The sequence below is a fragment of the Harpegnathos saltator genome, unplaced genomic scaffold, assembly GCF_003227715.2.
Source record: "Harpegnathos saltator strain DR-91 unplaced genomic scaffold, Hsal_v8.6 scaffold67, whole genome shotgun sequence".
NCBI classification, from domain to species: Eukaryota; Metazoa; Arthropoda; class Insecta; order Hymenoptera; family Formicidae; genus Harpegnathos; species Harpegnathos saltator.
The window spans coordinates 618,317-631,111 of record NW_020230504.1 but is presented as its reverse complement, the minus strand read 5'-3'; the positions used below and the strand labels follow the sequence as shown (position 1 = coordinate 631,111).

Below are 12,795 nucleotides of genomic sequence, written 5' to 3'. Positions count from 1 at the left end.
GGTTTTCATTTCTTAACATCGTTTTTGGACTCCAACCAGGAACGCTTACTCACTTGGACCGAGACCTTCGCGGTGCGTTTTCGGCGGAGCGCGCGCGTGTTTCTCCCGTGTTTCCTGCAATATTATCTTCGCGTCGCACACGGAAGGGTCACCTTCGCTTTTTCCTCCGATTCGATTTCATCCGCCGGTGGATCGGATCGCGAAGTCGACCGCGACGTCTCGCGGTGATCATTAGCGCAATTTATTGGTTCATTAGTGACTCGCGCCAAGTGTCGAGTCCCTCCGCGTGGAGGGGCTTCCTGCTAACGGCTCGATTCCCGGAAACGGCGAGGAAAACGCTCGGCGTAGATGATTCGGCGAAGCGCGAGCCGTTCCATCACCGCGGGACCGATATTATTAACTCCCCCCTCCCCCCCCGCGATTCAGCCCGGGCCAAGTCGCCGGATCGGCTGGTTACTCTCGCGTAATTTATTCCAATTATTAATCTTATCGCCTTTGCCGCGCGAACGATTCACCCCCCCCCTCTCCCGCTTACCTTCATAAATTTTCAACAATTACGTACACACGCACCCGCATATCGCGCGGAACGCTCGCGACCCTCCGCGAAAGCTCCGGAGGAATCAAGCGGCTGAAGAAAAAAGGAATGTAAACAGAAAGAGCAGAGAAGGGAAGGCGGAGGAGGTGGAGAAAACAGAAACGACACGATCCCGCTCGTACGACGTACACGGTATCTGCTTAATGGACGCACTTTTTCTCCCTCCCCCCCCCCTTGCCATCCTCCGACGCCGCGGCCGGGGAACGCGAGCGCGCGCGCGGATCAGCGCGCGGACGGCCCGCCGTCGTCGTCGTCGTCGGCGCGCGGGGGCCGATTATTGCAGGAGAGGCAAGTTCATTGTGCCGGCCTCTTTCTCCGTCAACGTGGCCGCCGTGCACGTTTTCTCTATCTCTGCCACGTACTTTCCTCGGTTGCAATAAATACGCATTTGCCGCCGGTATCGCCGGCCGCGCTGCCCCGCCCCGCGCTCTGCTAACCCTCTCGCATCCCGCGCGGCTGATTTGTACTCGACGTACTCTTATTGCGCGATTACTAATCGTGCAACAAGAAAGTAATGTAAACACCCCGATAACGTTAATTTATAGTAACCGCGGCCGTTCGCTGCCGATCGGGGATAATTTATGCAACGGCGCATTTATGCGCGCGCGCGCGCGCGTCTCGCTGCGTGTACGCGCGAGGAAACGAAGAGCGGGAGAAGGAGGGAGCGAGCGAGCGAGCGAGCGAGAGAGAGAGAGAGAGAGAGAAAGAGAAGGGGGGAGAGAGAGAGACCAGCAAAGAGAAGTCCGACTATCGCGCTCGATAAGGAGGCGATCGTGTCCAATAAAATCGACAAAGACCTCGCTCGTTCCTACGCCGACGAGAAAATGCCGGAGCGGTAATAGTTTTCGCGTACATCCGCGCGATAAATTCCGTGCCGTATGGAGAGGAGAACGTCGCTGGCTGGATAATGCGCGCACATACACATGCGCGCGCGAACACACCAAGGCGAATCGCGTGGCGGCCGCTTTTTTTCGCAGAGTTCCTCTTGCGAAAAGCCCGGCGATTCGCGACGCGCGCTCCTAGAACGCGCGCTATCTCACCGCGCCTTCGGAGATATATCTCTCGTATGCACACGAGAGATACAAGATCCCCGCAGCAATTATTGGGCGCCGAGTCTGTCGCGCGGATTCTCCCCGATGGACCTCACTCCGCGGTAATTCTCCGCCTTCTCATCGTCGCTTTCGCCACGTCGCTCCCGGTTGTCGTTCCAGAAATAACGTTTCAGCTCGACTTTCGGAGACAGAGAGAGAGAGAGAGAGAGAGAGAGAGAGAGAGAGAGAGAGAGAGAGAGAGAGTGGACGGGAGACAATTATTATCTAAATTGCGCGCTCGATGTTAATCAACGTTAGTGAAGCCGACCATGAGAGCGAAAGAGAGAGAGAGAGGGGGGGATATTTATGAAGTAATACACGCCCCGATCACTGTCGATAATTGCTGAGTAATTTACAAATTATATCGCTCGCGGTGCAACGGAGTCGCGAGCGATCCCGGCCGGTAATCGACTAAAATAGACAAGTGATTTAACAACAAGAGGGAGAAGGAGCGAGAAGGAGGGAGAGAGAGAGAGAGAGACTTTGCTTCTCGGACACTCGAATCATCGAATCTGCGAATCTAACGAGTCTCTCGGCTGACGACACTGTGGCGCAATTAAGTTATGATTAGCGAGGCGCGCGGGAGCGGAGGGAAAACGGCGCATCGACGGTTTTACGACGCGCGGCAGCTTATCTTCTCGTCGGATCTTCGGGATCTCCGCTCCTTTTCTTTCTCTCTCTCTCTCTCTCTCTCTCTCTCTCTCTCTCTTTCACACGCCCGCGACGGGATTACTTTTCTTAGATCCACGGGTTCTTGTCCCGCTCGCACGCTGCCCGGACCAGAACCGTAGGTGAACGCGCGACGTCCACCGCCGCCGCCGCCGCCGCCGCCGCCGCCGTCGCCGCCTCGCCTCTTCGAGAACTGGTTTCGGCGCTCGTAAACGTGGCTGCACCGAAACTCTTTGCCCGCTTGAATCTTATCGCGGGCGCATAAATCTCCACGGCGATTCCGCTCGCTCGATTCGGACCGAGCCGAATCCTTCCCCTCGCCCACCCCCGCCGCCCCGCAGCTTCTCTCCTCCCGTCTCTCTCTCTCTCTCCTCGCCCTTCTCCTGCTCCTTCTCTTGCCCGGCTCCGCATCCGCGTGACTAGCGTTTTCTTTTCTTGGCGCTTTTTTCTTCTCTCTCTCTCTCTCTCTCTCTCTCTCTCTCTCTCTCTCTCTCTCCTTTTCCGTTTCCTTTTTTCTTCTTTACGCGCACGCACGCGGATCGACAATGGGACGGGACGGCCGGCCGATCGTGTCAACCGTCTCTCTCGCGGCATTAATTTCGATTAACCGTAAGCGACCGACTCTATTGAGGGGACGCGGCCGTGACGGAGCCGAGAGTCCCGAACATAAAAAAGTCGCGCGCGATCGTCCCGATAGCTCAGAAATGATTTGCTCGCGTGTTTACCCGGCGCGAGACTTTTGTCATCCGACCGACCGCTGTTTAATTATGTATATGTGTGTCGATTAGGTCGATTAACATGTTAATTGGCCGACGTGACGCGCTTTGTTTACCGACTCGGCTCGCCGCGTTCTTACGAATACGATTCGCTCTCGGCTATGTATAATTGACACTTTTCGTTTCTTTAGTGAATTTCGAAGGACTGCTCAGCGAGAGCGAGAACGAGAGAGAGAGAGAGAGAGAGAGAGAGAGAGGGAGAGAGAGAGAGAGAGAGAGAGAGAGAGAGAGAGAGAGAGACAGGGAGAAAGAGAAGGAGATAAACTGGGGCGGGGGGGGAGGGAGGGGGAACGCCTGCCACTGCACCGCGGCGTGCCGCACGGATATTAATTCACTAATGACAGCCGGCCGATCGGTTGCGCGCACATGTCGCAAATGCGATTACGAAAACCCCGCGAGATCGGAGTAATAATATTTCTCGGAAGGTATCCCACACTTTGGAACACGGCTGATAATTATGACCGCTCGAAAGATTGCATTGGGTCTGAGTGTTGCGAGTGTTGCGCGCTGTCATAATGAGGACGTGGAAACGTAAACGACGACGACGACGACGACGACGACGACGACGTAGCGCGTTACGATCGCGCACCGTATCGCGTCCGTCCGCGATGATGAAAATAGTCTCGCGACGTGAAATGGTCGGCTTGACGGTCGATGTTGCCGTTATTACCGAGCAGATGCTCGATCTTCCCAACCATCAGTCCTCCAATTCGCGAATCTAGATGCCACGAGAGCCCGCGTCGACGTTTTCATTTTCTCCTTCCTGCCTTCATTTTTTTGCAAAGAAAGCAGAGGAACGGGACGGGAGCAACTGGGATGACTGGCTGTAAGCGCGACGCGTCTTACAAATGCGGGATTATGCGGAAAAAAAGTGCCGGCCGTCCGCATAAGCGCAGCAGCGCGAGTCGTTTATTCGCGCCGCGCCGCGCCGCGCCGCGTCGCGCCGCGCCGCGCCTCGACGACGGACGACTCGGTGGCGCGTTTACGCCTGGCGGATTAACCGGGGAAAGCTCGTTCTCTAGGAGCGCGGTTTAAAACGGTACTTACGTATCTCTCTCGCAAGCGCGCTGGCACATTTTTGGCACGCGACTCGCCCGCCGCATCTGCGCCCGCTCCCGCGCCGCCCTCTGTCGCGGCTGAGAGAGCCTGCGAGAGCGCTCTCCGCGCGCGGAAAATCGAATATCTCGTTTTGCGCGGACGTATTTAGTCCAAGAGCATCGCTTTTTCGATAACCCGCGTCACCCTTCGCTACGCAGCAGCGCTTCCTCCCCCCGCCGCCCCGAAATTCAGTCCTCAACGCGGCGACGCGTCCGTGTACTTTCGCGGTTTCCTATCGCGGCTGACGCGACATTCTCCGGCAAATTCGCCCGCGTTCTTCGCGACGAGGATAGCAAACGCTCGGCAGAAGAGAGATCGTTCAGCGGCGATATCGATATCCTCCGTGATCCTGTGGTCGAGTCTGCCATCTCGATCTCTCGTACGAGTCACTTTTCGCGCTATGAAGCTTTCCAAATATTGTAGGACTATATGTATGAAATTTCGAGTTGCTGCCGAGTGACATGTGCATCCGGCGGTCCTCTTCTGTTATCGATCAGTTGTGTTTTGTCATCGATCAATTGTCTTTTGCCATTAATAAATTCTCTTTTGTCAACTCTTCTGACAAGAGAGAACCGGATACTGGATATGGATGATAAAACGACGAGGGCTCGCGGCGAGAGTCGGTCGGTCCTCGTCCGGCAGTTAAGTGAAACATTACGAGTTAAATAACGAGTTCAAAAATAAGAAAAATAGCCTGCAAGCGTCGTCGTATTAAGCGGCCGACACCACAGATGTCGCGAATGAGTGCCGAGTACCGTGCGCGATACCGTCGCCGAGTATGACCGAGCTTCACGCACCGGCTGGGAGAGGAAGTCGCGCGGCAGAGGGTTAATGGAAACGAAGTGAAGGATTATTATACCCCTGCATCGTTCAGTCCCCCCAAAATATCCTTCCGCTCACGGCGCTCCCGCGGCGGGGGAGGCCGCCGCTGCTGAAGAACGACGACGGGCGGCCCTCTTCGCTGCCTGCCGGGCTGCTCGGCAGCGCACGCTCGACCCGGAGAGCAATGGAAGATGTCCGCGGATACGTGCGTACGTACGCATGTATATGCATACATACGCACCCTACCTGCCTCATTAGGCGTCAACAATGGCATAACAAATCATGGAGATTACCATCTCGTCTGCTCGCGGCCGCGTTCGGCCGGCCGACCGAGCGAGCGAGCGACCGACCGACCGACCGACCGACCGGCCGAGTAATGCGTTTATAATTATTTTAAATCACATTTTTTCTTTCCCCTTCACCCCCTTCTTCCCCCGCCCCCCTCCCCGCCTCGTTGCTTTCATTCCGTTTCGTTCGAGGCACAGACGCGCTTCCGTCCTCCGCGCGCTCGCCGCCCCCTCCTTCGCTTCAACGTTCTCTTTTACTCTCCCTCTTTCCTCTCCTCCCCCCCCCGCCTCTCTCTCTCTCTCTCTCTTTCTCTCTGTCTCTTTATTATTCGCTTGCTCCCTCCTGCCCTCTCGCTCCTTCTTTCTCTCCCTCTTTCTCTCACTTCTTCCCCTCCTCTGCCCCGCTCTACGCGTTGTTCGTGTTTCGAATGTAAGCAGAGCCCCCGCTCGTAATTTTATGCGCCGCCAGCGCAGATTCTTAAGCGATATGGAAGAGACGTAAAGTATAAAGTGCGAAACGTGCCTGTTGTGTGGTTTATCCGTACGGCTGCGTTTATGTCGCGGACGTAGCTACCATACATAAGTGCAGCAAGGAGGATTCGCCGGAAGGCTCTCTCTCTCTCTCTCTCTCTCTCTCTCTCCCTCTCAAACACGGAAAGAAAAAGACGCGGATACATCGCGAAGGCGGTTTTTCTCTTGATGCACGCGCGGTCTCCAGCGTGCCACGTGAGCGGCTTGAAGGTGGACCGTTGTTGCAGCGAGTTCACCTCGGATCCTCAGCAAATTAATGATAACGACAATTATCGCGTTGCAAAGGGATTACCATTCGATCGACGTCGCCTAATGCGGACGGAGTGTCCGCTCCACCATCGGATTTCCGCACGCAGCCGAATCCCCGGCAGTCGCCGGATTCCTCGTTAAAATTATCTGATCTGAGCCGTCTCGCGGCGGGGCGGGTCGGGGCGGGGCGGGGCGGAGGAGATACGCGACGATCGGGAATCGCGAGAGCGGTGTGTGTCGCAATGCGGTTGCGTCCCGCGACACTGCGATCCCGATCATAAGAACAGAGACAGAGACGGAGGAGGAGGAGGAGGAGGGGAGGGGGAGGGGAGAGAGAAAGAGAGGGAGAGAGTCGCAGAGGCCAATAAATATTCCATAATTTATTGGCAAGGCCGCGGCGCGGCGCCGTTGCCGTTCGCCGTCCGCCTCCTCGTACGTCTCGCGCGGCCCGCGGGGGAATCAAAGAGCGTTTCGGGTGTTGTCAGCGCGCAGCCGGGCGGCCGTGTGGCGCAGGAAGCCTCAAAGAAAACCGCTTCCACAGCGAGCCGCGGGTTTCCAGGTAGCGAGCGGACGGCCGGACGGGCTACGGCGCGGCGGCGGCGGCGGCGGTGTCCGCCGCGAGGGAGATTCCAATCAACGAGTTTTTGCGCGCCGGCCTACGAAAACCGGCTGTAATCTCTCGCGGATATGGGCGGCCGGCCGGCGTCGTCGATTCTAAACGGGCCCGCGCGCCGCGTTAATTGAACGTACGCGGCACGCGCGCGGCCGATCGCCGATCAATTAACGCGCGCGATCGCGCGACGCATTAAGCAGCGGTATGTGTGCGTGCGTGCGTGCGTGCGTGCGTGCGTGGTGTGAGTCGACCTGTCGACGCGCTCCGGTCTTCTGTCGTGCTCGCGCCTCGCGCCTCGCGGCGGCGGGGCGCCCAAAGTCCAGGCGCAGTTAGTCGCTCACTTTGGGGGGATGCGCGCCGCCACTCTGATCGCCCCGCGTCGCTTATTACTCTCTCGTTATTACTTCCATTGTCATTTCTCTCTCGTGTTTCGGAATTAAAAATTCCACATTCCTTCCTCGCTTTCCCCCTCCGCGGAGATTCGCGGGATCGACTCTGTCGATGGAATCAATGGGCATTTTTGCAATACCGTCTCCCAGATGACGGTAAACGTTGATTGTGAATGCTATATCGCGGTCGTGTACATTGCGACACGTTACTTCTGAGCGAATAACGTTCGCGACGTTATGTTTACCGTATCTGAGGAGACGGCGTTGCAAGAACTGCCTGATATCGCGCCGTGCCGGATCGGCAGAAACGCCGGTGACTTTCGCTCAAACGGAGGATATATCGTGTTCAATGAACCGATTACGCGCGTCGTCTCGTGCTCCGCCCCGCCCCGCCGCGCCGCGCTGCGCCGCGCCGCGGCAACGCGCGCTCATCGCATTAGACTCCCGCGGATATCGAGCGGCTGACGTTAAGAAGCACGAAGCCGGTAAGCGTAATGAGCTCTCGCACGTGGGAAAGATCGACGGGAAGGCCGACGCTTACGAGCGCATTATCGACGCTCGCTCTCTCTCTCTCTCTCTCTCTCTCTCTCTCTCTCTCCTTCCTTGCCCCTCTTCCCGCGTGCAGCCCGCTCGAAGCCAGCTCGAAGGGCTCGCGGGGTTTCTGATTCAGCGTATGAAGCGCGTTGGTTCATCACGCGGCCGCTCTAATGGTTTCATTACATACGCGCGTGATAAGGTCGCGTTTAGCCGCCGACGGATGGGTGAGATCGTCTTCCTGGTACAAGGGAGAGAGAGAGAGAGGAGGGAGAGAAACGGCGAGTGCAACAACTCTCCGATCCGCGGAGAGTACTCGGCAGCTGACTCGTGCGCAGCACTCCGCGCGCGAGTTTTCCTAACGGATGATCCTTGCTCGCAGGAAGAAGTGACCGCGTGGGCGGCTGGACTCGATAAAGCCGTCGCGCGCGAGGATCGCGCGCGGCCATTAATGTAACTGTATCGGCGATTACTCTCGCGGGGGGAAATCGCGGCGAAAACGCTAATCGCCGTTCAAGGGACAGGTTCCTCTTGGCGTCCTTGGCGCACCACGTATATGTGTGCTTGTCCCGTCTGGGCGTCTGTTACGCATCGAAATCGTCTCTTGTTTCGCGAGGACCGGGAGACCGTCTCACGCTGTCGAGACTGTCGAGACACGTGAACGATCGCGAGAGGAGCGAAACGTAACCTTCTCTCGCACGTCAGACGAGATTTCCCTTCGCAGTCGTTGCTTCTACTTGTGTTGCAAAGTGCAGGGACAGAGAAAGAGAGAGGGAGGAGAAGGTAGGGAAGGAGAAAGGGAGAAAACTTAAAAGAATCTAACGCGTCATAGAGATTTCGACGCGCGTGTATTGCGTTCGACGACTTCTCTATCTCGGACATGAAGGATAACGGCGAGCCGTCCGAGTCGTTAGCATAAATACCTCGCGTCAGTTTCCGCGCGACTGGAGGAAGAAGATGTCGAAGGCGGCGGTCGAGGAGCCAAAGGCGAAGAGGAAGCAAGCTCTACCACCGTGGATTAATTTCTTGAACGCTGGGCTCTCGGGGTAATGCGTACCGGGCTACGGGAGAGGGTTGGAGGGGAGGGTTGAATTTTCGGCGCATCGCCCGCGTTATCCGTCGTGACCGAGTCGCTCGCTACGTTTCAGCATGGCGGCGACCTGCGTGGTGCATCCGATGGACGTGATAAAGAACCGGATGCAAATGCAAAAGGGAAAGGTCTCGATTTGGAGTCTGATCGGCACGATTTACAGCAAAGAGGGCGTCGCCAAGTTTTACAGCGGCTTAACGGCCGGCCTGGTGAGGCAAGCCACGTACACGACCGTGAGACTCGGAATTTACAATCAGATGCAAGATTTCTGGAGGTGAGTCGAGAGAGGGAATATATAGAGAGAGAAAGCAGGGTTGGGAAGTAACTCGTTACTTGTAAACGGACTTACGGTTACAGTTACATTTTTTTTGGTAACTATAACTGAACTTTGTTCCTTTTTCTCCGTCTATAACTGTAACTTAACTTAATTTGTTTGATAACTAGTAACTAATATAACAGTTACTTTACTATTTAACAGTTACTTTGTTTTTATTTCAAGTTTCTAGCAGATAACGCGACGCTAGATAGCACGCGACGCTTGATATCCAATAAGTACATACGGTTATTCTGCCTGCATCTGGAAAACGCGCTATTGCGTCATCTATCTTTATTGTTCATTAAATGTGAAACAAGGATAATATGACGCAATAGCGCTGATAGTCCCCTCTCCGGACTCCGCAACTTGTGTCTCTTTCAAAAAATTGTACGCCTATTCGACATCTCCGTCGCGCGTCGCCAGACCTTGTTTGTCAACATAACCTGCGATCAGCGCTGCGTGGTTTCAGTTATATAAAAAAATTCAAGCAATAGATAAAACATCTCAATCTTCGGAGAAGGATTGTAAAATGCCATGGCCAGCATATGCAGAAATATTCGAGTTATTGTCAAATACATCAAAAACTCGGAAACAAGAACAACTGGGTATTTCTCCGCCCAGTTGTTATTAATAAAGTCTTAAAGAACAGATATGAATTGCTTATTCAGATTAATGGATCAAACTTGTAAAAATTATATACAATAAGGAGGAATATATAGTAGTCAACAAACGACTTTTATATGACATAAAACTGGAGGAATTCACACAATTGCGAAATTTAAAATAATAGCACGATTATTGTAAAAAAGTAACTGAAAAGTAACGACTCGTTACTTTCTAAATAACTGTAACTGTAACATGTTGTGTTTTGAGGGTCAGTAACTTGTAACCTGTAACTAGTTTTAACTTTTTCAATGAAATGAAGCTGTAACTTCTACTAGCTAAGATAGATAATTCTACAAAGTAACTTTTCCCAAGCCTGAGAGAAAGAGAGGTAGGAGGAGGAGGAGAGAAAGAGAGCGCAGGCATCGCATACGAATACGAAATTGAAGCAATCAAGTTAATTGAGCCGCACGGTTTCAGCAGCACAAACCGACGTGCTTTCATGCATGCGATTTTTCTTTTTAGACAGAGACGCGTCAGCTCGCCCAGTTTCGGTGTTCTCGCGCTCATGGCCGGGACTGCTGGTGCTACGGGAGCCTTTGTCGGGACCCCAGCCGACGTAGCTCTCGTGAGGATGACAACAGACGGTAGATTGCCAATAGGTCAGTACATGAAATATCTTCGTCGTGTCATTAATTGATTTCCACAGCCGACAGAATCTACCTGAAGAATCTGTTTTCTTTTCTTTCTCTCTCTCTCTCTCTCTCTCTTTCCCCCCCCCCCTCCCTTATAATTCTTCTCTCTCTCTCACTCTCTGATGCTTTCAGAACAACGACGAAATTACAGGAACGTGTTCGATGCGTTCGAGAAGATAATCAAAACGGAAGGAGTATTCGCACTCTGGAGAGGAAGCACGGCCACGATGGCGAGAGCCGTTGTCGTCAACGTCTCGCAATTGGCGACTTACAGTCAAGTGAAATATTTGATAGCGACACGACGTACGTTTCCCCACCGTCCCTCCGTCGCATCTCGCTCGGCGCCGCGCTGTTTCGCCTGCGAGGAGATTCGAGAGAGCTTTTCGAGAATCCACCTGAACGCGTGTCCTTTGTACAGGACATCGCCTGAACCGCGCGGCGCCGCTTGAACTTCCCCGCGGAAAATAATTCGCGACACTTACTCCCGCAGTGAACGTGCCGGAAACCATAGCCCTGCACTTTTACGCGTCGATGGTGTCCGGCTTCCTGACCACCTTCAACTCTATGCCCTTCGACATCACCAAGACCAGGTTAGCGATTGCGATTGGGATCCTTTGGGGCGAATACCGCACGAAGTAGTCCATCTAACGAGAGCTTTTTATGTGTGTGTTTGTGGGGCGGGGGTGGTTTCCGTAGAATACAGAACATGAAGAGCACCAGCAAGACACCAGGCACCATCGCAGTCATGATGTCCATCGCGAAAACCGAAGGGATAGGATCTCTTTGGAAGGGTTTCTGGCCGACCTACTGCAGAATAGGCCCGCATACCGTGTTAACTCTCGTCATCAACGAGCAATTAATGCACTTCCTGAGAGAGCTGTACGAGCGATGACGAGCGGCGTCGACACAGCCGGGAAATAACGCTTTCGCGCACACTGTACTTGCGTCACGCTGCACTCGCAATCGCAAAAAGACACGGCGTTTGAGACGGAAGAGCAACGACACCCGCTCCTTGTCTCAGTCGCGTTATTCGTCATTCGCGCTAATCAAGTTGTCTATCGTGGCCCGACTGACTCTCTGTCGACGCAATTAATGACGCTTCGCGCACAACTCGGTGGGAGAGTTGTGGCGCCGGCCGACGTTCAGCGGACGTCGAGCGGAGGTTCAAGCCGCCGCTCGGGACCCGTTGAGAGCCGGCCGAAAAAGCCTCCGGCTTCGTGGATTAGAACGACGCAGGCCGCTCGCTTGGTAGCTTGGTTCCTGGCCTCGGCAGGCCGCACGAACACGAGTCTCGTACAAGCTCCGTGGTCGTCGATACTCGTAAAGGTACCATAAAAACACCGATGGCGACCGTTACGTTCCGATGGATGGGACGGTGCGTGGCGCGAGTCGACACATTGGCGGCAGCCAAGGGCTCACCTCGAAGCCGAAAGTTTCACGAGAGAGAGAGACGAGCTAACACGGACGAGGCACGATCGACGTCGTCGTGCGTCGTCTCGTCGCGTCGCGGCGGTCCAGCTTCCGGGATCTCATCTACGACTCGAGATATAGCGCGAGTGTCACGATCGAAAGTCATTACCCGTCGATTGATCTCGCGAGCTCTTACCCTGGTCACGTTCGTCGTCGCCGCGCGTCGGCGGAGAGCGTTTCCTACCCGGAAAAGTGTACCGATCGGACGGCAAGAGGGAGACGATTCCGAATCGGAAGTGGCCAGCTGAAGGACGGGAAATCCGAACTAGCCACGTCTCTCTCTCTCCCCCCCTCTCTCTCTCTCTCTCTCTCTCTTTCTCCCTTTCTCTTTCTTGTAGCTCGAGCACGCGCCGCATCAGGCCTGCCGAAACGAGCGAGCTGGCGACGCGTTGGGTAACTTTTCAGGAATCGTTAGAACACGAAGTGTAAGAAGAGACGCAGCGACCTTCTTCGACGTCTCCATCGGGGGGTCGTTTGTTCGAGCACGTGTGTCGAGACGGAATCACGGCCACGTGGGCGAGAGAGAGAGAGAGAGAGAGAGAGAGAGAGAGAGAGAGCCAAGAGGCTTTCGTTAATTATCGTTGGCCAGGTGCAATTATAACCGGCGAAGTCCAGCCGAGATACCGAGAAGTACCCAAAATCTACAGAGAGAAAGTATGCTTTCACAACGAACGGCTGATAAACTTGCCGACGATCTGTCAAGAGTGCTCCAGCGACGGTGGACGAAGGAATGCTCTCGTAGAGGCCGGCGCGGCGGGAATATTTCGCCTGGAGATCTGTTGATTGAAGTTTTCGGGATTATTACCGTCGTCACTACCGATCGCCGCGCGCTGCTATTTCCCTCGAAAGGTTACTTCGACGAATTTCTCGTCACAGTCGAGATGGTCAATGGCATGAAGATATCTTTTCGTATTTTTCCAAATACGCTCGCTCCGAGTACTCGCGGTAAGTTGATAAAGTAAGCAAG

At 54.6% G+C, this 12,795-nt stretch overlaps 1 protein-coding gene across 1 annotated transcript; it reads left to right on the top strand.

The window, feature by feature from the left end:
- The first annotated feature begins 8,702 nt into the window (after positions 1-8,702).
- On the top strand, positions 8,703-11,250 carry LOC105190644 (mitochondrial 2-oxoglutarate/malate carrier protein). The gene is made up of 5 exons (XM_025305054.1): positions 8,703-9,018; positions 10,189-10,325; positions 10,491-10,661; positions 10,849-10,948; positions 11,055-11,250. The coding sequence occupies exons 1-5, from the start codon at positions 8,804-8,806 to the stop codon at positions 11,248-11,250; spliced, it is 819 nt and encodes a 272-aa protein (XP_025160839.1). The 5' UTR covers positions 8,703-8,803.
- Positions 11,251-12,795: the final 1,545 nt, after the last annotated feature.